At 53.7% G+C, this 27,152-nt stretch overlaps 1 protein-coding gene across 1 annotated transcript in view; it reads right to left on the bottom strand.

The window, feature by feature from the left end:
* Nucleotides 1–2,196: 2,196 nt before the first annotated feature.
* SMAD6 (SMAD family member 6) overlaps nucleotides 2,197–27,152 on the bottom strand; it is a 73,355-nt gene continuing 48,399 nt past the window's right edge. The window contains exon 4 of the mRNA XM_046655364.1: nucleotides 2,197–3,159. Within this exon, the coding sequence (XP_046511320.1) occupies nucleotides 2,618–3,159 (542 nt within the window). The 3' untranslated portion in view covers nucleotides 2,197–2,617. The remainder of the gene's footprint in view (nucleotides 3,160–27,152) is intronic.

Here is a 27,152-nt window from a genome sequence, read left to right as displayed (position 1 = left end):
AGACTGACCTGGGGGGCACTATGCTCTGGGGAGCCAGGACGGGTTCAGGGCTCAGCTGACCCGTTCCTGCCTGCAGCCTGGCCCTCCTTCTGGGACGCCCCTACAAGGAGCCTCCTAAAGCCCAGCTCTGATCACCTCCTTGGCCCACTCAGAAACCAGCCCAGTCCCCTGCCTCCCGAAGGTCAGCGCAGCTCATCTTGACATTTGAGGGCCCCCCAGCCTCCCTTATTAGTAACAGCTGATATGCACTGATGATGGACCTGGTACTGTGTGACGTGCTTAATTCTCCCAATTTGCACCTACTTCTGACACGGGAACCATTGTATTCCCATCTTAAAGATGGTAATGTTGAGGCATGTTGCGAAGTCTCTGACCACTCCACAAGCGGCAGAACCAGGATTTGAACTCAGGCAACTGGCTCCAGAGCCCAAGTGTCTGAAGACTCCCCCATCCTGCCTCCTAGGTGTTCCATGCAGAGGATGCCTCCTGGTTCCAGCCACTCCCACGGCCTTGCCCCTTTGCTCCTGCCCCCTCCGCCACCCCCAGCCTGTCAGCTTGCCACTCATCTGTCCTGGGAGGACCAGAGCTGCAGCCCTGAGGCCTCCTGGGATCCTCTCCTCAGCACTCCCCCAGAACTGGCTGCTTATTCCATCTCATTCCATCCTGCACTCCACTGGCTGCCTGAGCCCGAGGTGCCTCCCACACTGACCCCACACCAAGAACACCCCAGTAAGGCAGACACCCCCCACGAGCCTCTTTAGGGCAGAGCCTCAGTGCAGGGTGGTGCCCTGGGGTGTCCCGCAGTCAGCAGTGGCCAGCCCAGAGGCACCAGTGTGCCTGGGTGTGGGGACAGGATCAGCAGGGGTGGGGAAAGAGTCCACTGGCAAAGAACTTCAAGAAACAAGTAAATGGTGTATTTCTTGGAGGATGTGGTGGCCATAATCCCCACCTCCTTGGCATCCATTCTTGTGTGGTCCCTCCCACATCAAAGCACGAATGGTTTGTGTGATCAATACAGCAAAAGTGATGGCACGTCACTTCCAAGATAAGGTTACAAAAGATGGCAGCTTCCCCTTCGTCTCTCTTTTGGATCAGTTGCTCTGGGGCAAGCCACGCCATAAGCAGGCCGGTGACGAGGCCTACGTGATGAGGAACTGAGGCCTCCAGCCAACAGCCACGTGAGCTGGGAAGTGAGGCCTCCAGCCCCAGTGAAGCCTCGGATGACTGCGGCCCCGGCCGACAGCTTGACAGCAGCCTCATGAGACCCAGAACCAGAACCACCCAGCTAAGCTGCTCCTGCATTCCTGAACGCAGAAACTGAAACTGTGTGAGATAATGAATGTTAGCTGTTTCAAGCTGCTAAGTTTCAAGATAATTTATTATGGAGCAATAGATAATACACAGGACTTCTCAGAGCATTTAATATGCTAATCTAAATCTCCAAGAAAGATAGACAATGTAACGTTCCCCTTAGTTATTTGGCCAAGGAGGCCTTCTTTTTTGAGTTTTCTCAAGCGAGAAAACGGATTTAATATGGCTCTGGTCCTACAATTAGATGTAACTTCTAACCTTGATCCGGCTCATGAGCTAGTCATTTATCGTTCCAGGACTCAATTTTTCCCTTTTACAGAGTAGAAAGCCACTTGCCTTTGCATAAATCATGGACAAGCCCCAGATGGGCAGGTTCTGAGCTATTTGGTGAAGGGGGTAGGAGGGTAGATTGTCTCCGTCCTAACAGGAGCTTCACCCTGGGGCTCAGTTGGGTTCTACAAGGTCATCTTTCCTTCTCGGTCTTTCTTCCTCAGGCCATCTCCCCAAAGTAGCGAGAAGGAGTGTCTTCTTTGAGCTGGTGTGTAGCTCAGAGCCTGGAGGGGCTGACCTGAGCCTTCACCACCCGGGAGCCCGTCCAGGCCGGAGCATGCGCCTCCCCCCTCAGACGGGAGCGCTTCCCCAGGACGCATGGCCTCCTCTTCCATCCTGCGGACACACCACAGGCGAGGGCAGGAAGCAAGAACAGAACCTTCTCCGGCCTTAAGAGTAAACGGATCTCCTTCCTCCCACTTCAATTTATTCCCTCCCCTCTTTATCCCATAGAAGATTAAAATCAAGTTTCAGGATGCCTGATGGATGAGAAACCCACAAGCCCTGTGTGTCCCTCTTTGTTAAAAAGAAGACAGTTAAAAAAAAAAAAAAAACTATAATGCGAATACTTTATTATCAATGGGTGGCTGGGATTAGCTTTTCGTCTGGGCATTAATATTTCAAAAACCATACACCAAACCCAGGCTTTTCCACCTAGCTCTGCTGTATCATTTTCTTAAAAAAAAAAAAAAATAACGAAGAGGAAGGAGGAAAAGAAGGAAAATATATCTGTATTGAAAGAATTATAAGCCAAAGTGCGTCTTTCTTGTTTTGTCCATATACACACATTGCACCATACATAAATAATTACATTGTAAAAATGACTCCATAATTACAAGTATAATATATATTTCCATATAATATATAAAACTTTATATTAAATCTAGGTAGATGATATCTGGGGGGTTCGTCCAGGGGGCTGTGTCTCTGGGCACCGGCCCCTCGGCTGGGCAGGCGCGGGCTGCCCGGGCGGCCGCTATCTGTGGTTGTTGAGGAGGACCTCGAGCCAGCAGGGGCAGGAGGTGATGAACTGCCGGGAGTAGCAGGGCCCCCAGCCCTTGGCGAAGCTGATGCGCACGCTGTTGGGGTCATAGGGGCCGTCGGCGGCGTCGGGCTCGGGCCCGTGCTGGAGCAGGCCGGAGCGCTCGAAGTCGAACACCTTGATGGAGTAGCCAGGGGGCACCTTGCGCACGACGAGGGCGCGGCCGCCGGGTGCGTCCAGCGTCGGGGAGTTGACGAAGATGGGGTGCTCGCCGCGGTTGTAGGCCCACACGCCGTCGGGCTCCTTGCTGAGCAGGATGCCGAAGCCGATCTTGCTGCGCGTGCGCCGCACCGACTCGCTGCGCTGCTCCAGGTTGAGCTGGCCCAGGCAGAAGCCACTGCCCTGAGGTAGGTCGTAGAAGATGCTGACGGCCTGGTCGTACACCGCGTAGAGGCGGCCCACACGTGTCCGGTGCTCCCAGTAGGCCACGCTACACCAGTGGCTCGGCTTGGTGGCATCCGGAGACATGCTGGCGTCTGTGGGGCAAGCACAGGGCACCGGGATGTTATTCGGGATGGGGAAGCAGGTGGCAGAGGGGAGCCGAGGTGGCACTGCGGCCTGGACAATTGGGGTTGGGTGGCGTTTCTAGCATTCAACACACTTGAGAGCACCTACTGCGTACCAGGTTGTCCTCAAGAAATTTAGCACACAGTAGGACATCCCCTTACCACACCACACACAAAGAAGACAAAGGCTATGAATCTGCAGAGAAGGCAAGGCATCTACTGCGTGCTAGGTTCTGTGGGTACACAGATGAACCACACCTGCCTGGCCCCTGCCCATAGCATTTTACAAGCGAGCAGAGAGGAACACCCACACACCCAGAGGAGGGCCTGAACAGGAGCGCCTACAACATCCCGGGGACTGGGCAGGCACTTCTTACTCTACACATGGCCTCGCTGTGTCCTGCAATCACTGTGGGGAGGCCACCTTCTCCTATTTTACAGATGGGGATCCAAGACTTGGCAGACACCAGCAGCGTGCCCAAGGCCACACAGCTAGGGAGGGGCATGGCCAGGGTTTGAACCTGGTCAGTCCAGCCTCAACCTGGACAGAGCGGGGCTAAGCTATTATGGGGCATAATTACCACTTGGAGGGGACTCAGGCATAGGAAGGCGGTGGGGGTGGGGTGGGGGGAGGTTGGCTCCAGGGTCTCTCCCAGCCGAAATCGTGGCCTCGAGCATTATGCCCAGTCTCCCAGGACCTGCCCCTTGAGTTGGCTCTCCCGGCAGGAAGGGCAGGTTTTCACCAGAACTGCAGGCACCTCTTTGAGACAGAAGCTGAGGGTCTCCCAGTGCTAAATAGAATCACCCCTCAGGGGCTCCAGAGTTTGCCAGCTCTCGCAGCTGTGTGCTGCTTCTCTCTGGGCCTCAGTTTCCCCACGGACAGCCAAGGGGTGGCCTAGATGATGGCTAGAGTCCCTTCTCACTCCAGCTTGGGGCGTCTCTGTGTGTCTGGATGAATCTAACAATTTTCTGAGACCAGACCTGAGCCCACACATATCCGGGGCCGGTCTCCAAGGGTAGCCCTATCCTCCCCGCTCTCGTGTGAGACCAGCTGCTCAGATTCCGAAGCCTTTTGACTCTGGTCTTTGCTTTGAGCTCACAGCTCTGAGAAGCAGGTGGGCACCCATGTCTGCCCAGCGAGGTGACATGTCCCCACACAGGCCCCCGGCTGGGGGTTGGCATGGAGGGAGAGGTTCTGCGGGAGGCGTTCTGCGGGAGGCCTGATAAGAACACAGCCAGGCACTTTACAGCTTGGCTTCTCCAGGAGAAACTGAGCAAAGTCCAGCCAAACCTGAGGGAGAAAACACTGCTAACAGTTCCATTCGGGAGCCGGGGTGAGGTCAGCTGTCTGCCTTCAGCCCAGCCCCGCCTAGAAGCCTCAGAGCAGCAGGGTGACGGGCCCCTGACAGCCTCTTAGGCACTGGGAGGCCCGCCTAGCCACCAGGCAGGAAACTGTGTGCCCGAGGGGCCTCCACCTGTAGGCTGCCAGCTCTGCCCTGGCCTTGGGCTGGGCACGGCCTCAAATGGCATGCCCCTCACCCTCCGCCTGGCATTAAGGTCCCAGCCACAGTTCCCCAAGCCAGCCCCTGAGGACATATCATTTTGCCTCACAGTCTCCATCCAGGCGTCTCATGGTTCCTGCTGATGGTCAGGGGGGTAGAGAAGAGGCCCTGCTCCCTGCCCTCCCTTAGCTAGCAGGCAGAAAGCCAGCTCTAGCCCGTGGGGGGTGACCAAGCTGGCCAGTCCCAGCAGGTAGGCAGTCAGGAAGGCCCCAAACCATTGGCCCTCTCTCCATCCATCCATCTGGCACCAGTCTGAGAGTTCCCAAGATCCAGGAAAGCAGCACCATCCTGGCCTGCCCATGAAACTCCAGCACCAGCCTTCCCACCAAGTAACAGGAGTTCCTTCAGTGCATGAGGCACAGAGAGGTGGGAAAGCAAAGCAGCTGTGCCTGGAGGATGCTGGGCGCCAAGCCACAGGCATCCCTGAGTGCCGTCCATGAGCTGGGTGCCTTTTTCGCCAGAGTCACCTCTATCAGCACCCCATCTCACAGGTGAGGAAACTGAGGCCCCTGGTGGCGCCCCAACTGATGGAGAGGGTACACAGGAGTGAGTGCTGGAGCTGGCATCAGTACCAGGCCACACTCTGGAGGGGAGCTCTTCTCCATGCTCCAGGCAGACTCCTCCCTGACCCCCATGCACTGAGCAAGCCCCTCCCCTTCTCTAAGCCTCAGTTTCCCTCTCTGTAACCACAACTGCTTTTATGGTCTGTGAGTCCTACAGGTGCTTACCCACAGGCCGCTGAGTCACTCCCCACCCCATAAATGAAAGGCCTTCACCCCCCAAGTCCTTGGCCTACAGTCTCACTGGTGAGGGACTCCTGCTGTCCCCTTTTTACAGACCAGGCTCAGAGAGGGCCACCCAGTCATAAAGTGGCAGCTCTGCCCCAGGGTGTAGCCGCTCCATTGTAAAAGCAAAGAAGCAGCTGAACAGTGGGGAGTGTGGGGGGAGGGTTCTGGGCTGGGGGGTGGGGCACTTCTTCCCTCCCAGCTCCCAAAAGGCTTTCAATTAAAAGCCAGGTGGGACTTCCTGTTTCCTCCTCTTAGCTCCTCCCACCTCAGCCAAGCCAAATGTCCCTCACCATCTACCCCCACCTCATCAAGACCTGTGTCCCCGGCCTTGCCTCAGTGCCCCAGTGCCCCTCAGGGGGATGGTATCCTGGGCTTAGGGACGAACCCCGTAGAACTGCCCTGGGGCCGGCCTGCCCCAGCCGTCTGGCTCGGGAACAGCGCCTGGGACACCTCCTGCGGCCTCTGGTTGAGCAGCCTGGGTGACACCTCATTGGGCCTGGGCTCCTGGCCAAGCCTTCCAAATTCCAGGAGATGGGCTGCCACCTCTGAGAAGCCCTCTCTGACCTCTCCCTCCTGTGTGCCTCCAGGCTTAAATGCAGCCCCTCTCTTGGCCTGAGCAGGTGTCAGTGCCCCTGGCTGGTCTAGACTCGCAGTTCGGAAGGGGTGGGGTCAGTCCCCTCTGCGTCTGTGCCAAGGCTGCCCGTACCCCTAGGGTGCTCTTGGGACACACTCCAGGCAAAGAGGAAGGAAGTCAAATACATCCCAAGCGTCACTGGGCACTCTGCCCTCACCCTCACCCCATGGGAATCCTGCGCAGCAGGTGGGCTTGATGGCGAGGACTTAGGTCTCAGGGCTGATCCCGAGAGCAAGCCAGAGAGGAGCCCATCACCATGCTAGGGGCCTCCCTGTCCACACCCTGCTCTCGGGGCTCCAGAGCTTGAGGGCCCCTCTGACCTCATCTTGTCCAGGGAGCCCCAACACTTTGGGCTTTCACACCAATGCGCTGTTCACCAGAGGGGTTGGGGCGTCACAGGGTTTTCACTAGCTTATTTTGTCATGTATGGACTTCCCAAAAACCCCAAGACCATCTACTATCCCTGGCACAAAACAAAGTGTCATTTGATACTAACAGAATAGGTAGGACCTAAATCAGAAATTTTAGAGTTAATACATTTAGATTATAAGAAATTTTCTTATTTCTTTCACTGTGGACCAATGAAACAATCCTGAGACTGGCCTGGAGGAACCACTGATTGAGTCAAATGTCCTTGTGCCCCAAAGATGGCACCTGGGGGTATAGGGTGACTCGCCCTGGACACAGGGTAGTGGGTGGCAGAACTGGGACCAGAGCTTGCCACCCCAGAATTCTAATCTACTCCTTATCACATGAGCCGAAAGGTTTCAGCGTGAGACAGATCTAAGCCTCTCATCACCGACTGGATGTGCGGCCGTGGACAAGCCGCTGAATGTCTCCAAGCCTCAGTCTCTCCATCTGTAAAATGGACTTACTCATAACCGAGTGCCTCTCTCACACAGTCTGTCTTTGGGTTTTCTGGAAACTCCAGAAGCAGATCCACTGGGGGCGGAAAGAAGCAGCTGTCTATTTATTGGTCTGAGTGCTGGCCTGACCCTTCAAAGGCCAGGGCTCCTTAGGGGTGTTGGGGGTCATGACCCAGCGTCACCGCCATGGGAGGTTACAAACAGGACAGTGGACAGCAATGCCCTTTGCGAACTGCAGAGCACTTTGCGGATGTTAAGGTTTAGCTCCTAGCCTGGCACCCGAGGTGAAAAAGGTGCTCAGTAAGCAAAGGAATGGAGAAGGAAGCCAGGGATAACTCGACCTCTAGAACCAAGGGCTGCCATTGCTATTCACACACACACTCGTGCATACATGCATTCGGATCTCGCGCAGGGTGTCCGATACAAGCTGACGTGCTCTCTGCGAGTGAGAAGGCAGGCACCCCCAACCCACGTCCCCTCTGCTCTTCTCACTCGCAGAGCCCCACTCCACCCACCACACCTCTTGTCTGCAGCCTGGGCTGCCACTCAGGGTGCGAGGGGACAGTCCCTTGCAGAAGATCTTTTTCTCCTGTGGCTCCAAGGCTGTGGTCTCGCCATCAGCCTAATTAGGAACCAGCTCCTTAATTGCAAATAAATACCGGGGAGTCAGACCGAGTGAACAACATCAAAGATGACCGCACTCTGACCAAAACTCCGGCTCACAAGCCCCTGCTTGGGGCCTGGCCTAGTTCCCAGCCAGACTCCGGGTCCTGGCTGGGAGGGTTCCGGGCCGAGGAGGAGCGGAGAGGCGCAGTCTGGCACTGTGTCTGGGGTCGATCTGGCCCCTTCCTTCTCCTGGCCTCAGTCTTCGTGTCTGAACAATGAGCTCTGAATTTCCGTGATTTAGTGACCGTTCACAGCAGCTCTGCTCATAATCACCCAGATGTCCGTCCACAAGAGAAGAGATGTGATGGACTGAATGTTTGTGCCCTCCCAAAATTCCTATGTTGAAATCCTAACCCTCAACGTGATAGTACCAGGAGGGTGGGGTCTTTGGGAAGTGATTAGGTCAGGAGCGGGGAGCCCTCATGAGTGGGATTAGTGCCCTTATAAAAGAGACCCCAGAGGGGCCGGCCCAGTGGTGCAGTGGTTAAGTTCCCACATTCTGCTTTGGTGGCCCGGGGTTCGCTGGTTCAGATCCCCGGTGCAGACATGGCGCTGCTTGGCATGTCATGCTGTGGCAGGCGTCCCACGTATAAAGTGGAGGAAGATGGGCACGGATGTTTGCTCAGGGCCAGTCTTCCTCAGCAAAAAGAGAAGGATTGGCAGCAGATGCTAGCTCAGGGCTAATCTTCCTCAAATAAATAAATAAATAAATAAATAAATAAATAAATAAATAAATAAAATTTTTAAAAAAGACCCCAGAGAGCTCCCTCACCCCTTCCACACGTGAGGACACAGCGAGAACATGTCCAACTAGAAACCAGGAAATGGAAATGGGCTCTCACTAGATGCCGAATGCGCCAGCACCTCGATCTTGGCCTTCCTCGTCTCCAGAACAGAGAGGAGCATGTGTTGTTTTAGCCACTCAGTCTATGGTATTTTTGTTCTATCAGCCCAGACAGACCAAGATAATGGATAAACAAAAATCAGGTACATCCATACCCTGGAACACGACTCACCAATAAAAAGCAACGAACTGCTGAAACACACACCAGTGAGGGGAACTCTCAAGTGATGGTGCTGATGGAGGCAGCCAGACACAGAAGACATGCTGTTGGTTTCCATTTACATGAACTGCGTGAGCAGACAGACCTAACCTGCGGTGACAGCATTCAGAACAGGGGCTCCCGCTGGGCAGCAGCGACGACCGGGAAGGGGCGTGAGGGGACTCTCTGGGGTGATGGAGATCATGATTGCTACAGCGGGAACGCAGGTGTACACACTGTCAGCAATCACGACCTGTGCGCGTAAGAGCTGTGCGCGTCACTGTGGGTATGATGCCCTGAAAGAATGAAAATGAAGACTGTGGGGATGTGCTTCCAGGCCAGCTCCTTGGGGCTGTCCTGGAGTGGCCTCAGCAGGGCTCCGCAGTGGCCCAGGGGACAGCCCCTGTGTTTCCAGGCCGGGCAGGGGGCCCAGCCTCCGGGTGGCCCCACATTCCTGCCACCAGAGGGTGGTGGATGCCTGCGGTGGGCAGGAAGAGGCTGGCCCACAATAGGCCCAGTCCCTGGCCTGGAGGAGCCGGCCCCTCCAATGGTTGGCATTCCTTCTTCCCGGCCTCTCTGCCCACTGGGTGCTGCGAGCCCAACGTGTAATTTTGTGGGGGTGCTGGGGCACCGAGGGGGCCAACTGCAGTTTGGGGAGGCGGGGAGAGCTGAAATCCCAAGAAAAGCCTTTAGCTTCTTCGAATCAGCAGTTTTCTGTCAAAACAAAGGGCAGGAACGTTCCTGTGTGCTCCCCCGTGGGCTGCACGCTCCAAAAGCCTGAGCACACGCGATGCAGCTTGTTTTCCTCGTGACTCCCCCCTTTCCATTTGGCCAAACCGCCTTGGACTTGGTCATCCTGCAGAAGGAACCGGAGATGCGCCCGGATTAAAGTCTCTGATCCCTCAGACTCTAAGGGAGCCGCTGGGGGCATTTGCAGGAGGCCGGGCCCTTCATGCCCCTCTGTGTTCAAAGCCTTTGCTGCCGCTCCACTCCCTCTTGGGCAGGGGAGCCTCCCTGCCTCTCCGGGGGCTGGATGGAAAGAGCCAGTCCAGCCACACCTCAATGAGCACAACCCAGACCCCACCAAGAGCCGCGAAGGGAGACTCGGAGACCCAGAGGCCCAGAGAGGTTAAGTGACTTGCCCAGGGTCACTCAGTAAGTTGGTGGCAGAGCCAGAGAGCAGCCCAGAGCTGGCTTTTCCAATTCCCTTTTCACAGGGCCATGCTGGGCCTCCTGCTCTCCTGGAAAACTCCTTCCTTCTGTCCCCTGTCATGCCTGTGGCTTCAAGTTCCCGTCCAACCGGCAGCTTTTCAGCTTTTCATCTGCGGCTCCTAGGCCTGGGAGTAATTACGTGGCCCTGCATCTAGTTAACCTAACACCCCTTTAAAAGCCTTGTTTGCCCATTAGATAAGTAGTTTTTGTTATCAAACTTAAGGGGAAAAAAGGAGTTTCCACTTAACCTTCCTTTGTCATTTTAAGCTGCAGAAATGGCTTCGGGTTTTGCAGCAAGTCCAGAGATGCAGCATTAATTAGAGGCTCTTTTTTTTTCTTTGTTAAGGGAGGGGGAGACCGGCCCTTTATCCACCGGGCTCCGGCAGTAAAAGCAGAGAAAGAATGTGCACGGGGCCATGTTAATGGTCAACAGCTTAGAACTAGCCTCTGCTGAATGCTTTCCAAAAGCAGGGCCCAGCTGACAGGAGTTTCCTCTTATTCGCTCCCACCCGCCCCTCCCCACCCCCCACCTCGGCTCCAGCACCTCTGGCTCCTAGAGGAAGCCAGGCTTCCAAGAGGAAGTTCCTAATCGGTTATTACATCACGGGAGGTCTGGCCACAGCCACCGCCTGCGCAGGGTCCACCTCGGGGGCTCTTTCGGCCATTGGTCTCCGGGGCCAAGCACTGTGCTTGCTACCACCCTCCAGGCAGTCAACCAGCCACTCTGCTTGGGGGCTTTTCCCCCAAGATGGAGTGAGACGGAAGTGCAAAGGGAGAATGCTAGCAAGGCGGGGAGTGAGGCCAGGAAACACGCAGTCCACGTGACCAAAATTCGTGATTTTGCAGATGCAAAAACTGAGGCCCAGAGAGGTAAACTCACTCACCAAGGTCACAGCAGAAATTAGCAACCCGGCCGGGAGCGGTGGGGCGTCTCCTACCACAGGGCTGGATTCAGAGCAGGGGCCCAGGAGCAAAGCTGCCTGCATGTGAATCCCAGCTCTGCCACTCACCAGCTGTGGAATCTTCGGTAAGTGACTGGTGGCACCCCGCCCCCGGGCCTCAGTTTCCTAATCTATAAAATAGGGATGCACTCAGGCTTACTCCACCAGGCTGCTGGGATTAACTTCAAGTGCATCAACGCCTGGTTCAAAATAAGCACTCCCTAAGTAACAAATATTATTATTTTTACTAATATCATTACCACCATACAGTCTTATCCGTCTATATTATTTGTATACATTATTTAATAGATTGAGTCAGCCTGTATCGTTTATAAGGGTATTCATTTCAGGTGATAATACCTGCAAAGATAAGATGTGCCAATGGAGTTGAGAATCAAGGAGAAGTCATAATAGTAGCAGCAGTAATAATAATAATAAAATGAACCAGTCATTAATAATAGTAATAATAATATGCCAGCCAACATTTAATGAACCTTTACCAAAAGCCGGGCAGAGTATGAAGCACTCTGAAAGCACTATCTCCACATACTGTTGATCCTCTCCATCCTTCCCACCGTGAGAGGAAGGAGCTGAGGCCTGAGAGTCAGGTAACGTGTCCACAGTGCTCACCTAGGAAGCCGCAAAGCTGGGATTCGAGTCCACATCTATCCTGGCTTAGAGACAGGGGACTTTGCATCACTCCCGTGGGCATCCCTGTGGGCTGCAAACCCCCAGAGGACTGCCAAGTAATGGCACAGGGACTGCGTACATAATCCAGCCACATCCACTCCAAGCCAGCACGTGGAAGCTCTAAAAAGACTGGACATTCACAGGGGTCCTTGGATGTAGCCATGTGAGGGCCCCTGCCCACCTTCCCGGGAGGGCAGGGGCGTCTCAAATAGCATGCCTTGTAACAGCTATCTGTGGCCTGCTGTGCAGCCCTGCAAACACATACATTTTGGTTTTTAGGTGTAGTTTCTCCCACACACTCCCAGCCCCCTCCCCAACACTGAGCATTTTCTAGAGGCGCTGCCATAACCAAGGGCTGCTAACCCTGGCTGAGTCCTGGAGGCAGGGAGGACGCAGTGCTCTCTGCTCTTCATCCCTTCTCTCTTTTGAACGTCCCCATTCTCAGAGGACAGACCCCCCAACCGGGGAGGCCACACAGCAGTGCAGGCCAGGAGGCCCGACTCTGAGCCCACCCTCTCTCTGCCGGCCCTTCGTGCTGCCCATCTGCTCCCTCTGCTCTTTTGGGAAGTCCTCGGAGCACCCCCCCGCACCCCCTGGAGGGTTTGGGAGGGACAGAGGTATATGGACAGTCAGTGGCCACCTGCGGGGCCCTGCAGGAAGGCCTTTCATTCAGCCCTGGCGCCTTGACCTGACCTGCTCGGCCCCTCATCTCTGGTGGAACAAAGTGGCAGCCTGGGCTGAGGTGGGTAAGGTTTCCATTCTTTTATCTCGTGCAGCATTCAAACAAATCCTGAAAAGATGAACTCATCTGGCAACCCTGACATAAAACAAGCTTTCACTGGGGATCTCATACACAGGCCTGCTCAGCATCTCCTCCAAAGACACTTTCCCTAGGACCTACTGCTCCGGCAGGAGGAGGAAGCTGGGGCCCCGCTTCCATCAGCATCCATCTGGCCTTCCTGCCCGGGGAGCAGGGGCTTTTCTGCCCAGGCCTCAGTGGTCTGTGGTCCAAGCTCCCTTCTTAACAACACTGCAGGCAGCTCCAGCTTCTGAGGGCCACACTGAGGCTGCCATCAGATTGATCTCCTCCCTCAGAGCTGATCGATCAGACTCCGCACCAGAAACACTGGCGTGCCTGCCCACTGAGCCTCCTAAAGGAACCCCAACCATCTAAGCCAGAAAAGACAAGATGCCAAGGAAGCAGGGCAGGGAAAGCACTCAGACCTCTGGCAAGGAAGTGAGTGGGGGGGATTCTGGTTCCCTGTGCCCTGGGAGGGAAGGACGGTGGAGAGTGCCTGTGATGGGGGAGACAGCGATCAGCAGTTCCTGCAACAAAAGGCTCTGAACTTTGCTCCCATTCCAAGTCCTTTTGTTTTATCACCAAGTCAGCCTCTGAGTCTGTTTGTTTGTTTTCTTACCCAGAGACCCCTGGGGTGGGAAAGTCTGGCTTTTCATATTGCCCCTGGAGAGATTCTAAAATAACACTATTTGTGCAAGATAATGACGCTGGGGACCTGGGTCCCCAGGAAGGAGGCCCAGTTGTGAGAAGGGAAGGGGCCCCAACTGCTCCCTGCCTGCGGGGCTGCACTGCTGATGGCCCCATTCCTGAATTCACACACAAACCCAACCCCTCCCTGGTTTGGGGGGTTCTTTTCTTAGTCCGCTCTGCGTGGGTTTTCGTCTTAGGCTTTAAGTGCCACAGTTTGCTGAGTCCACCCAACTTTGACTTTCCTGTTGAATCTGAGACCACAGAGAACGAAATCAGCCCTTTAGGGGTTCAGATGGGGACAGCCTGGGAGCGTGTCAGAAGTGCAGGGAGGCTGGTGTGTGGCAGACGGCGGTGTGCTTCAGGAAAGCCCCTTTCTGGGCACATTCTCGCCCTGCAGACTCCCAGGGCTGGGAGAGTTCGGGGCCCCTCTGTCTTTTTTTTAATATCCCAAATACAATTTGAGTTTTATTAGCAAAGCTCCTGCCTCAGACTTCTACTTGGACCCGATCTGAAGCGATCAAAGCAGAGTGCCTCAACACTGCCCTCACTCAGCCTGTCTCAGCTTCAGGCGCAGGAACCCACACTGGTGCAGACCCATCCCAGGGGCTACCCAGGTGAGCGCCCCCAGCCCCACTCCTCACATCCCTGGCCTCCCTGTCTCCTGCTGTGGGATCCCCTAGCATCCTGTGCCTTGGATACCCCACTCTCTCTTGATCTGGAAGGCTCCCTGAGAATACGGGCAGCAGAGAGGGCTCTGTGACCATGGGCAGGTAGCTACATCTCTGAGTGCCAGGACCAGCCGCGTAACTTTTGGGGCCCAGTGCAAAATGAAAATGCAGGGCTCCTTGTTCAAAAATTACTCAGAATTTCAGTGGTGAAAGCAGAGCATTAAAGTGAGTGGCGGCCCCTTCAGAGCACGGGCCCTGAGTGGGGCGTACGACACAGCCACAAAGGCTGCTCTGCTGACTCCTGGCTTCCTCTCCCATAATACCTCACTCAGAGGGTCGAGGGGGTGCGTGAAGCGCCCAACAAGAGTAACTGGCCCTCGATGAGTATGAGTTCCTCCCCCATTCCCCAGTGTGTCAGATGCTTGCTTAACCATCAAGCCCCCATGTCACCTCCCCCGACAAGCCTTCCTCAGTCCCTGGATCGGAACCTCCTCTGTGACACTCTACTTTGTGCTGTCAGCAGGAGGGCATGTGGCTTCACCCCATCCACCTGCGAGCAGGCTGGCCCGGAATTAGGCTGCACTCATCTCTGCCCCTCCTCCCCTGGGACCTGCCACAGTGCCACCAAGGGTGCACTCAACAATGGGGCACTGAATGGAATTTTACCTTTGATTGCTGGGGTTTTCCCAGGTTTGAAAAGGTGCAGCAGCTGTTCTGTTCCCATTACACGGATGACACCACTGATGCCCAGAGGCCAGGATGTTGGAGGGGTGGCAGGGGAAGCAGTGTTCCCACTTGCTGATCCTCATGATGCAGCCAATGGAATGCCAGATGAGCTCACTATGTGCAAGGATTGTTTCCGTGGCCCAAAAGAATTTTTTTTTAAAAATCACCAAAAACCTACAGTCATCTCATCTGGTAATGAGGGTGGATTTAGTTTCTCTGGCTGGCTGAGTCCATGAGGGTGAAGGGACCAGGGAGCACGGCTCTGAATGGAAGGGCCAAACGACAGGGTCGGAGGCTGGTTTTCTTATTTGCAAAGCTCTCAGAAAGAAACCCCATCTAACACTGGCCTGCTGTTATTTATCCACGAGACAGCATCACGTAACCTTTGCAAGTCGTATACCGGCGTTGATTTACACTAAAGATGCACCTTGGGATAAACACCCCCAAATTAAATTCCCAGAGGCGGGGGCATTCAATTTTAAAATAATCCTTGCATTAAACCCCATCCTTGAAAATATCCTTTTATAACACAAAGGTACAGAACCCATGCCTCTTTAGTGAAGGCAGAAACATACATACTGAATTTTCTTAAAGTGAGGGTTGCCTGGACCATTCTTGTATATTTCTGGAACAAACAGGAGTGCTTTATCATAAGCAAAAAGCTAATATTGACTGGAGAGATCATTAAGCCACAATTAAATATTAGTATTTGCTGTAAAGAATACAGTAACATGAGATTTCAACGTTCCCTGCAAAAATGTTGCAAAATGACCCACCCGTTGGCAGAAGCTCACCCCTGCAGCCCGGTCTCCTGTTTTCGGCTGTGCTACTGTGTGCAGGTACAGTGACTAACTGCTTGGTGCTGGCCATGCACAAGCTCTAGCTGCCTGGAAAGGGATGGCTTGTCTGATCTGGGGCAGGAGGTGCAGAGAAGAGAGGGAGCCAGTCAGTCTGTCCATCCCATCAGGTTGGCAGGTGGACACAGCCCCACAGACCTGGGCCCCATGCCTCAACTCCAAGTCCAAGACTGGTTTCCAAAGCAGGAGGAGGCCACACTTGGTTCCCATAGCCCCTGTAGCCCAAGCCAAGAAAGTGGCTCCATCCCTATCAGTGGTGATGGTGGGATGCTGTTTTCAACTGTGGAAGGTTTTCCAATTCGCCAGCCCATTCGTAAATGACCCAATTTTAGGTTATGGAATCTAAAACTCAAGAGAGGTTGGGTGACTGCCCCGCCGTCCACAGGGTTAACGAGGAAGTAGGATCAGGGCTCATCTGTGTCTTCTGAGGCTGGAGGTGCTCCTTCCACTGTCATTGCCTCCCGCCACGCATCTGGGGAAGGTAAGCCGTCACCTCAGTAACAAGTTCATATTTCTCAAAGTAATTCTTTAGCCTGTGTCTGGATACACATGGGCACACGCTGCATGACTCGAGTCAATGCAGCAATAATGCAGGGGCAATGGTCGCACCTGTCAACTGTACTTCTCTTTGCTCTTCTATTCCCAAGGCTAACTTCTCAGCTAAGAGGGGCACATGGCTTTTTCTCCATGATCCCGTTCATAATACTTGATTTCTTCTAGAAAAGACAAGGGACCCAGGGAGACAACTGGGCTGAACCCAACTGAAGGCAATGCCCATGCCTTCTGGAACCATGGGGAAGCCTGAAGGGCTCTTGGGGAACGGGGTTAAATAATTGTTTCTACCCTAGCAAGCAGCACACACTTGGCATGCACGGGCCCAGCAAACATCAGCAGAAATTTGCTACATAAAGACCCTGCTTAGAGCTGCTGCAGGTGCCTTGTGCCACTGCCAGGTCGTTACTGAGATCTCATCTCCAGGCATCCCATGGGAATCCAGCTGCTCTGGAGCACCGGCTGTCCACACATACCATCTCATTTAACCCAGGGAACAATCCTAAATCCTAGGAGGCAGGTATCTTACAGAGAAGGAAATGGAGGTGCAGGGAGGTTAAGCCCCCTGCCCAAGGACACATAGTCAGTCAGCCAGAATTTGAACCCAGGGTAACCAGACTCCACACCCACTCTTCCTTCCATTCCTCCTTGCAGAGTGAGACCTGGTGGGCGCTCAACTTCTAGCCTACACCTAGTTCCACCAGGTGGTCAGGGCAGTCCCTTTCCCTGCCGTCTCCCACGGGTGTGACTTGTACCTCCCTCCAAGGCTGGCGCCTGCCATGCTGCCCCCCAACCTTTCCCCCTCCCTTCCCCATGGGCACAAATGGCCCTGCAGGCCACCAGCGTCTGCATTCCTGGAGCACATGCCCAAGTCGGGCCCACTAAGGAGGATCCCCAGTAATTCAGCCCATAAATCAGGGCCATTGTGAATTTCCCTTTTAGCCACAGGCAAAGTCAAACTTTTCCTTCCCCCACCATAGTTAACCACTCTTTGTTCGCTGTATCTCTCGTGGCTCCGCCTGGCTGGGGGCCAGCTCTCAATTATTAATTAATCTGGGAGGCGCAGGTTGCATTCCTGGCCACCTAACCACTTCCTCCTCCTCCTTGGTGGGGAACTCGCAGGCCAGGCCCTTTTAGTTACAGAGCATCTCACAACATCCCAGCCCTATCTTGCAGCCATCGCTGCAAGAAAGGACAGCTTAAAACCAGATTTAAAAATAACAGCAGAAAACCCAAACACCCAGAAGTCTCCTTTCCAACTCCATCCCACAGCACCAACCCAAACTCTGTGCTACCATCCTCATAAAACCATGACAGGCCTCGGTGGCTCGTCTGTGAAATGGGGATACGTTCCCCTGACACACAAGGCTGCTGTGTGTGCGTGTGCAGGAAGCGGGTAACTGGTGAGCCCTCTCCTCTGGTAATTCTCACTAGCCAGAAACGGAGACACCAGGACCAAAAGCTAAGAGGCCACGGATCCAGAGGCCGGGCTGGGGAAGGCGCTGCCTCTAACTTCATCGGCTGGCTTTATCCTCACCAGATGAAGGAAAGGGACAGGCAGCCAGGTGAGTGAGGCCAGGAGAGGCTACAGTTGAGTTGAGGCATCTTCCGCAGTGGTGAGGAAGAGGATGGAAGTGTGAGCTCCTCTTTGTCTGGGCCAAGCCTTTGGGAGGTCTTTGCATGGGTAAGCACTCCAAGAAATTTGTGATCGATGGAACAAGGGGACCAACCTTGCTGTGGAACTTAGCCCCCTGTGGCAGTGACGTTTAACTGTGAATCCGAGCACACTTCTAAGATCAGTGCTGAACCCTTGGGAGAAGCAGGATCTTTACTTCCTAAATGTGATAAAAGTTTTTCCCTCTTTTAAGCTACAAATTAGCATGGGCACCTCATGTCAGCAGTAATGGTTGATGCTAATGCTGGCTGGATGAATGTCAAAAGCCGTTAAGACCAGTGAAGGACAAAAATGAGAGAGGGAACAAATAGAATCATAAACCAGGAAAAACATTTATTGTCGCGGGAAACTGTCATCAAGTGTCCTGTGGTATCTTCCTCCTCCCCCGCCACTCCCCTGGCCCCACAAACACCCCAGAGCATCTCAACCCATCCCGGAGTGTCCACAGAGCTAGTCCAGCTCCAGCAACTCAACTCCTTAGGGGACAGTCTAGGAAAGATGTTTGAAATCTCATGCTTTATCTATGCCACAACGTCTGCTTTTGATCTGAAAAGACAAATGATTTGTCCCCCAAGTCTTCATATAATATCAACACTCTGGGGAGGAAGGGACACTTTTGGCTTTCCTCACCCTAAATACTGAGGCTTTTGGATAAAGCACACATACTGCCAAGATAAATTACTGTGCACATACTATATAAAGTGCCATTAATTAGGATTCATAAATCCAGACTTGGTAATAATTCCGAAAGCAGCTGGGTTGAAGTTAAAAAAAAAAAGTTTTGATAAACAAATGCAAAATATAAATAAGGTTCAGGGGAACTGTTTATCCTACTAGCACTGTATAAACAACCGGCGACCAATTACAAATCACCCTGATCTGTTCACTAAAGCAGATCGCCCAATGACCTCTAACAGGAAACATCATCCAGTTAGCATCACAGTCTATGCTATTTGAAAATCACAAAACTGGGTTTCTTAGACAGTATCCTTTCCATTCCCCCACCACCCAATCTGCCTGAATTGGTGAGCAGTCCCTGAGTTGTCAGAGTTCCCTTTCTGTGTATCTGGAAAGGAAGCCACTTGGAGGTTGACCCTCCAGCGCCCCCAGACCCTTCAGCAGTCGCCCAGGAAGGAGTGGTAGCCTTTGGCTCCAGCATGCCAACATGCCACCTGGTTATCTTCATGCCCATCTTAAAGAAGCAGGGCTTCCTAGGGCATTAGGCCAGGGGACCCAGCAAACCAGGGTGTTTCCACGTGAGAGCGGGTGGGGAGGGGCCCCGCCCCGCATGGAAACCCCTCAGGCAGCGACTGCAGGAGGTGAACCAAGGACGCTTACACCTCCTCCATGATTTACAAATTAGCCAGGCCTCATGTTTTCTCTTTGGGAGGAAATGGCATTTTCACTCCGGGGGGTCAATGATGTTTTCGGAGGAGCAGGCGAGGTGAGGGGCCCACAGATAAGCCTAGGGAGCATGGGGTGGCAGGAAGAGGCTGCGGGCAAGGAGGCTGGGAAGCTGTCAAGCTGAGAGGGTGTGTTGGTCCTGGCCCGGGAGGGACAGACTGCAAGGCCCCAGAGAGGCAGGCAGCGGGCCAAGCTGGAAATACCGAGGGCTGCTCCAGCTCGAGGAGACGGCCGTGCCAAGTCGGGGAGGCGGCACTGACAGGGGAATGGCAGGTTCCGGCCGGGCGGGTCCCCAAGGCCACCGAGTCAGGAGCAACCGCCTGTGTCTCTGGGCACGTGGGTACTGGAGCCATGCCAGGGAGACCCAGAGCCGCCAGTCTCCCTGGGGTGCCTCTGTCCTGGCGCTACCCCACAGTCTGCCAGCCTAAGGACCCCTGAGGAATGCACAGCCCCTCTGAGTGCCCCTGACCTTGGCTAGGGAGTGAGACCCAGCCTCCAGGCCAGAAGATTCTTCTCCTTCCACCTTCCATCTCCTAGTTCCAGAGGTGACCACTGCCCCTGCAGAGCCTGCTGCTACTGCCCTCACGGGCATTTCAGAAATCTTCTGGACCACTAAGATCCTGACAGCACCCACTGGTGATGGGACCAGCCTCAGAGGGGTTCCCACGGCTAGTAGGGGCCTCTCTGCTGTATCCTTCGGGGAGAAGTGGTCTTGTTGGGCAGGAAAGCCAGGTGTATTGTAGATGCCTTTTCTCTCTCCCCCTACCAACTCCTCTGCACCTCCCTGTAGGGCTTCAGAAATTGCCATCGGTTCAGATCAACAGAAATACTGAAGCTGGGGCTGGCCACATACATGCATCCTGCCACCAGACGGAGAGTCTGACACAGACAAGATGGGTTGCACAGTTGACCCGCAGTTTGATCAGAAGGATCTTCATCCACAGGTTTGAAATCTGAGCATCCAATTGGTTCAGCCCTCTCCCTCCTCATGGCCTTTACAGACTCATTTATAAAGACTTACCAAGAACCACATCCTAGCGGGTCATTCACGCCAGAGTCTGACCATCTCTACCTTCCCAAAGCAACCCCTCCTGACCGCTCCCACCCAGCCCAGAGGGCTGCCCTGCCCAGGCTTCAAACATGCGGAGCTCCACCCTCAAACCCTGAAAGCAAATTCCCTGAGGGGAAAGAGTGGGTAGGATGTTTTCAAGAACCACTCATTGTGGGTTTGGGGTCCAGCCAACATAAGTGCCACTGAGATGCAAGAAGAGCATTTGCTTAGGAGACTGGGCTCCTCTCTCACGCTCACTGAATGCCTACTGTGTGCAAGGATGCTCCAACACAGGCTCTCCAGAGGGATTAATAACTCTGTGGCGAGGGAAGTGCTGGAGGCTGAAGTGAGGAGAACATAACGGAGATGTCAAAGGAAATCAGAGAGACTCTTGCTTTTGTAAACATTCTTTCTGGTTAGTTCCAAGTTATTTAGTGGGCTATACACACGTATTTTTTTCCTCAAACCAAAATAGCCCTCCCTAAGACTTCCAGTCTGAGGGACATAAAAGGAACAGCATAAACATTCTTTGTAGCTGGCCTATAGGAGGCGAGCACTGGCCCGGGCCCGTAGCTAACTGCAAGGCTGTACGAACCTCACTCCCTGTGACCCGTGAGGGTCATTTCCCGGCTCCCACTTCAAAATGGACTCTGTCACCTGGAAATCCACCCACCACGCCAGTGGGTCATGTGACTGTCTCAGAGTTGAGGGTGGGGGGCACGCCACTCTTGGACTACTGGAACTCTGAAAATCATAGGGTGCTGTGGGACATACTGTGTAACAGCAGCATCAAGTTTATTTCAAAGAGAAACTTGGGGGGAGTTAAGGGAACCTAAGGGATTCTTGGGGAATTGCTAAATGTCAGGGCTAGAGATTATTCAGCCCAACCTCCTCTCTTCACAGAAGAGGAAACTGAGGCTCAGAGAACAGAATCTCTTGCCAGAGGTCAGGCAGCAGGGCTGGGCCTCACAGCTAGGGCTCCTGCCTCTGAGGAATGACTTGGTCCTCAACACCACGGGGCTCAAGGAACAAATAATCCTGATGAGTTCGGCCAACATGAATTATTTTCGCAAAAGGGTCTGTTTGTTTGTTCTTGTGGGTAGCAGGGAGAGAGTCCTTCCTCGCATCGCTGTCGGACCGACTCCCCGCCTCTGCCTGAGAAATGACCCGCCCCGGCTGGCCGGCACCACCACGGACTCTCAGGCAAAGGATGTGCGTTGCAAAAATGGGGCAAAGTTTCCTATTCTGAAGATAACATTGTAAGACACAGGAAGTCTGCGAGCAGGGCCTGCGTTTCCAGAAGGTCTCTGCACACCCATTCGCAGCCACTTCTATTGTACGGGGTTTCTAGAGATTCAAGGCTGGGGGATGGGGAGGGAGGGGAGGGATGGTGCAGCCACAGCCCAGGTCAGAGTCCAGACAGGGATTCCAGTCGCCCAGGCTCACGGGGCCTCCAGGCACCGCAGACTCCTCTCCCAGGCCGGCCTTCCTCCACTGAGAGAGAAAAGGGTTAAAAAGCCAGCGTTTCCCCTTCTTTGGGCCTTTGCGTCCAGATTCCCAGGCCCCGCCCCTGGAGATTCTGATTCATGGGTCCTGGGTGGAGCCCAGGAATCTATGTTTTTAACAAGATTTATGAGGCCCCTTTTCTGGCTCTGATATGTCACAATCCCACAAGTGGAGGGTTCAACAGCCTGGCATGGCACTGAGAGAGCCCGCTTCCTCGAGGGAGGAATGACAGGGGCAGGAAGGAGACCAAACCAAATTGACTTCCCAGCAGTAGACAGCCATGGAGACCGGCAGGGAAGGCGACACTCTGGAGCCACCTCGGATGACCCTGACTCAGTGCGTCTGGGCGTGTTCGAGGACGGGCCCTCGGGACAGTGTGCACCTCCGCAAGGGAGCTGGAATCAAAGACCTCAGTTCAAATCCCAGCTCTGCTCCTTCCTGGCTGTGTGTGGCGGATGAATGGCCTTAGCCTCTCTGGGCCTCGGTTCCCCACCTATGAGATGGGATCAAGAGCACCCACATCAAAGAATCATTGGATGGGAACTATCAGACTAATAGCTGACATGTCCTACAAGCTCACCAGGTGCCAGGCCCACCTAGTTCCCACAACCACCCTAGGAGATAGATGTTACCAACTGCCCCATTTTACAGACGAGGAGGAAACTGAGGCCTCCTGACCAATCCAAGGTCACGCACTGGTGTGGGGCTGGTGCCGGGATTCAGTTGGACGTCTCTGCTCCTGGTGGGTGTGCAGCAAAGATGCTGCCTTCCTTCCAGGGGCACTGCCGGGGAGTCTACGCCACACACACCATTCTCCTGGGGTGCCAGGGGACCAGACCACCTCCACTCCCGGAGCTCCAAGTCCAGGCGTGGAGACGTCACGACTACACAAGAGCGTTATAAATGGGGGGGCAGCAAAGCAGAGAAGGGTGGGCCACCAAATCCAGGTAGGGCAGGAGGACCTCTGAGGGGTTGGGAGGGATGGGGAGGGACAGGGGCGCTCCAGGGGCAAGGACACACAGGCAGGAGGTGATGGGGTGAAAACAGGCTCTGTGGCCAGGTCACAGAACCGGAAGGGCTCGTGGAGAAGGAGAGTCTGCACAGGTTGGCTGGGACCACACCACGCGACACCTTGAATATCCGACTCGGGTTGAGCTCTTGTGTTGTGTTGTGGGCACAGGGAGCCACAGCAAGGAGGTGAGCAAGGAGGGAAAGGGCCTGACCAGTTCTCCTCTGTTTCATGGGTGCACCCCCCACACCCCGACAGACCACTAGCAAGGGCAGGGACCCTGCCTACAATGGGTGTGGTTAATACTAGAAGACAGGTGGATTTTATAAGGGGGAACTCTAGGACTGTACAAAGCGCCCAGTGCTGAAGACACAGAGCTTTTTTTCTGGATTTTTATTTGTCAAGCCCATTTAGAGATAAGCCAGACTACTCTGATTAAAAAAAATCCAAAGAGTGAGTGAAGACCTGGTACAGTATAGTGCGACAAGCATCTGTAAATACACACCTCAACAAGTGCACGGTGTTGTTCAAAATTCTCTCTGTCTACTGGACCTGTCAACTTCTGAAAGCACCATGTTATAAAGTCCCATTCTTCTGGGGCTTTGTCAAATTCTCTTTTATTTCTAGCCATCTCTGATTTAGATATTTCAAAGCTATGTTGTTAGGTATATAAAGATTCTTGATTATTCTATCTTACGGATCGTTTTAGCTTTGATCTATGTCAGGGGTCAGCAAAAGCCAAATCTGGCCCCCCACTTGTTCTTGTCAATAAAGCTTTATTGGAACACGGTCATGCTAGTTGTTTTATGTATTGTCTGTGGATGCCACACGGCAGAGCTGAGCAGCTGGGGCAGAGACCATACAGCCTGCAAAACTGAAAATGTTTACCATCCGGCCCTTAACAGAAAAGTTGGCCAGCCCATGATCTATGTAAATTTGCCTCTTGGCTCCTTTTCATGCTCTTTTGCCTAGAACTATATTACCTCATATTAGTACTACTGCACTTTCTTTTTGTTTAACATTGACTAGTCTATCTTTTTCCACTCTCTTTAGTTTCAACCTTCCTAGATAATTTCGTGTAGGTGTGTTTCTTCTGGAAATCCAGCATCTAGTTGGATTTATAAAAAACACAGTCTGAGAGCTTTTGTCACATTTATTGTCACTAGTGTTTAGACTTGCCATATTGTTACATGATTTTTTTTTAATCTACCACGTTTTGTTGTTGTTTTCATCCAGCTGAGTTTTAGAGTAGTTAACCCTCAGAAGGAAAGTGGGGTGGGGAAGAAAGGTAGACTTCTGCTTTATCAGTTTATTTTGAATTTTATATAAAGAGAATATAATTATATTACTGGTGTGATGACATATTACCTTATATTTGATAACAGGAGAGTTTTAAAGAACCAAGAGTCATGAATATACAAGGATCCATATGATGAATTCTTCAGTCAACAAAAGCATCCGCCACACTTTCCTTGCCACCACACCCACCCGCAGACAACACACACAAAGGCAACAGCAACTTTATATAAATGGAGTTTCTATAATGTGGAGTTGGCTTCGAGGAGGGTCCCCAGCCCTCTTGGTCAGCCTGACCAGCAGTCTCTCTGGGCCCCAGGACCCTGCTCCCTGAGGTCACCCAGCGTGCCGAGGTGGCTGTCCCTCGCCGGGCCATCTCCCCATTCACAGAGGGCTTGTCCCCGGTGCCCAGGCCATCACAGTCCACCCGCAGCTCTGCTGTCCTGCCAGCACTTCCCTTGCGGCGCGGCGGACATCCTGGCCTCCAGGCCGGCCCACGGGCCCCCAGCACTCAACTGCTGCCCTCCCCCCACGGGCCCCCTCCAGAATGTCCTCTAGCCCTCTCCAGAAGGTTGTAGCCAGGCAAGACCCCCAAGAGATGGGGGATGAGGCCCTGCAAGGGGCTGGAATCAAGACAGACCAGCGCAGGCCTGGGGAGGGACCATGCTGAGGTGGGGACCCCCTCGGGAGCCATCAGGAGTGAGGCCCTGGGCTCAGGCCCTGCCCCTGGCACATCGTCTGCCGTCTCAGGGCCTCTGCTCCGCTAAGCTAAATAACTTGTTCGCTCTCTCCCGAGTCCCTGTCATTCTGGGCGACTCCTCATCAAGGAAAGGGTGGCTGGAGGAGGTCCCCAGTAGAAAGGGAAGGGGCACTTCCTGCTATGTCTGACACGGATCCTAGGCGCCCAACGACACCAGACTCCCCCTCGTGTCACACGCCTCCTCCCGTGTCCTGTCTGGTATCTGTCGGCAGCTCGTGAGGGTTTTATAAAGGCAGTCCCTCGACACTGGTGTGCTTCCCGCTAGACCTCACGCCATCCTCCACGGCATCCTGACAACAGCACAGGAGACAGGGACCATCACCTACACTGGACAGACGGGGAAACTGAGGCTCAGGGAGATTAAGCCATCTACTCAGGTCACAGAAGCTAGTCAGCAGAAGCCCTTCCCCACAACCCTTGTCTCAGGACTCTCGGTGGGGGTTTTTCCACTACGCCATAGGTGCCCCAGGTAGACATGAAGTAGAACTTTCCTTCCAACACATGAGGGTCAAGGCCAAAGCTGCCTGAGGGGAGGAGAAAGGTTTCTTCCAAGGGAGAAGAAACAGCCAAAATAGTCACAAGGCAAGAACCCCCCCCCCTCACTCTCACCTCTGTAGAGAGGACCCAGCGTATGCCTCAAGTCACTCTGCTCCTGATTTGCTGTGTGACTTCAGACAAGTCACTTCCTCACTCTGAGCCTCCATTTCCTCAAAACGAGGGGGTTGGACTATAAGAAACTGATGTCCCTTCCAGCTCCTTCCGTCCAATTCCACCCGTGACTAAACCTGACTGAGTCTCCGCTGGAAGATTCTGCTGTGTGTGGACCCTCCCCTTTGTGGGTATGTGGGATGCAGGGGGAGGGCAGACAGAGCAATGGAAAACAAATATTTTCAAGGGACGGGAGTAAACACTGCTGCTGGCATGGCAGAGCCTGCGGAGCTGCTGAACCAGAATCCTGAAACCGTTAAAAATAGGAAAAGAAATGGTACAGTTCACATATTTTGCAAAGCTAAGTTGAATCAACATCTGCAAAAAATATCCCCGTTAAACGGAATAGCAGGATTTCATTAAGTAAATTGCAAGTTGGCAAAAATTCTGAAAGAAAGGGGAAAAGCCACGGGCTGGCCTGTAATTTAAACCTTATTTTAACTGTGACAGCATGACTGCAAAGGGCTCCATTTCCAACGAGAGGAAAAAAATAAAATAAAACCTAAAAAAAATTTTTTTTTTTTTTAAAAAAGGGCCTCCTGCACTCCCAGGCATGCCCCTCCCCCTTGCTGCCACGGACCCACAATATTTTCAGTAATTATAACGTTACCTAGTTTTCCCATGGATATAACAACTGAGGGACAGAGAGCAGGGGGAGGTGTGGGGAGGAGGGAGGAAAAAGTGAGCACACAGACAAAGTCACCATTGTCACCTCTAATTAGGTTTTTTTACCAAAATGGCTTGAAGCACAGAACTCTGGGAATCTTTTCCTTCCTCCAGGAGGCCTTTCTGTTTAACCCCACTGTGGGTTCCCCTGGCTGGAAGCCCCATACAGAGGTAGGGGCCAAGCCCAGCCCTGCCCAGGGAGGGGGAGATCGCACACACATGCACACACGTGCACGCACACACACGCCCCGGCTGCCATGGCCCTGCCACTCACTCAGCCCCTCGCCTCTGGTCCTCATCCCCCACACGGGGCGATAACAGCGGCTGCCCTGTCCAGGCCAGTGCTGGGGGATTAGCGGTGAGCACCTTGTCAAACAGAGCCCCACAAAACCCAGGGACAGGCTGTGGGCTCTTCCACCTGCAACCCAGGTAGGGCCATGCTGCAGGGGAGCAGATGGCCACAGTGGCGACTGCACGGGCTGGTAAGCAGTCGAGGACACAGCCCTTAATACTGAGGATCCTGCCCTGCATCCTCCAACCAGCACCCCATCCTCCCCTCCGGGGCTCCCTGGGCATCATCCAGGGATGACCTTAACATGATAATGTCCTCATCGTAAAAGGGGCTTGAGCAGGAAGGGATCATCGACTCGGTTCTTCAAATGCTTTTCTTATTTAGCTCTGGAACACCTGCTCCCCTCCATCCCCCACACAGAATCATATTGTCAATCCCAGGACCCATTTATTGTCAATCCCAGGACCCGAGTAGGTAAGAGCACAGCCACGTGAGCCCTCGCGCTTTGCAGCAGCACCTGAAGACTTTGAAAACCACAGATTCAAGCTGTCTCCTCTCCTTGCCTGGTACAAAAGGGGAAAGTGAGGCCTAGCAACGGGGAGGGACCGTGGTTTGTTGGTTTCAGGGGGGTGGGGACTCTGGAAGGGTGGCCCTGCGCTCACGCTCACAGGGCCTGTGACTCACTTTCCCGTGAGTAAAAAGGAATTTCTGTCACATCCCCAGCCTGGTGGTGACTGCTCAACATGAAGGTGACCCTCAGAGCTGTGCTATGACCCCCACACTCCTGAGGAGCTTTTGAAGAGTAGGGACAGCACCGGAACCAATAAAGACACAGCTCTTTTCCGCACACAACTGATCTGCTGCCGGAGTTTCCAGACAATCCAAAGACAGACTGAATGAGT

Source organism: Equus quagga, chromosome 2, assembly GCF_021613505.1.
Source record: "Equus quagga isolate Etosha38 chromosome 2, UCLA_HA_Equagga_1.0, whole genome shotgun sequence".
Classification (NCBI taxonomy): domain Eukaryota; kingdom Metazoa; phylum Chordata; class Mammalia; order Perissodactyla; family Equidae; genus Equus; species Equus quagga.
The sequence above is the reverse complement of the archived record's forward strand: the minus strand, read 5'-3'. Positions and strand labels throughout refer to the sequence as shown.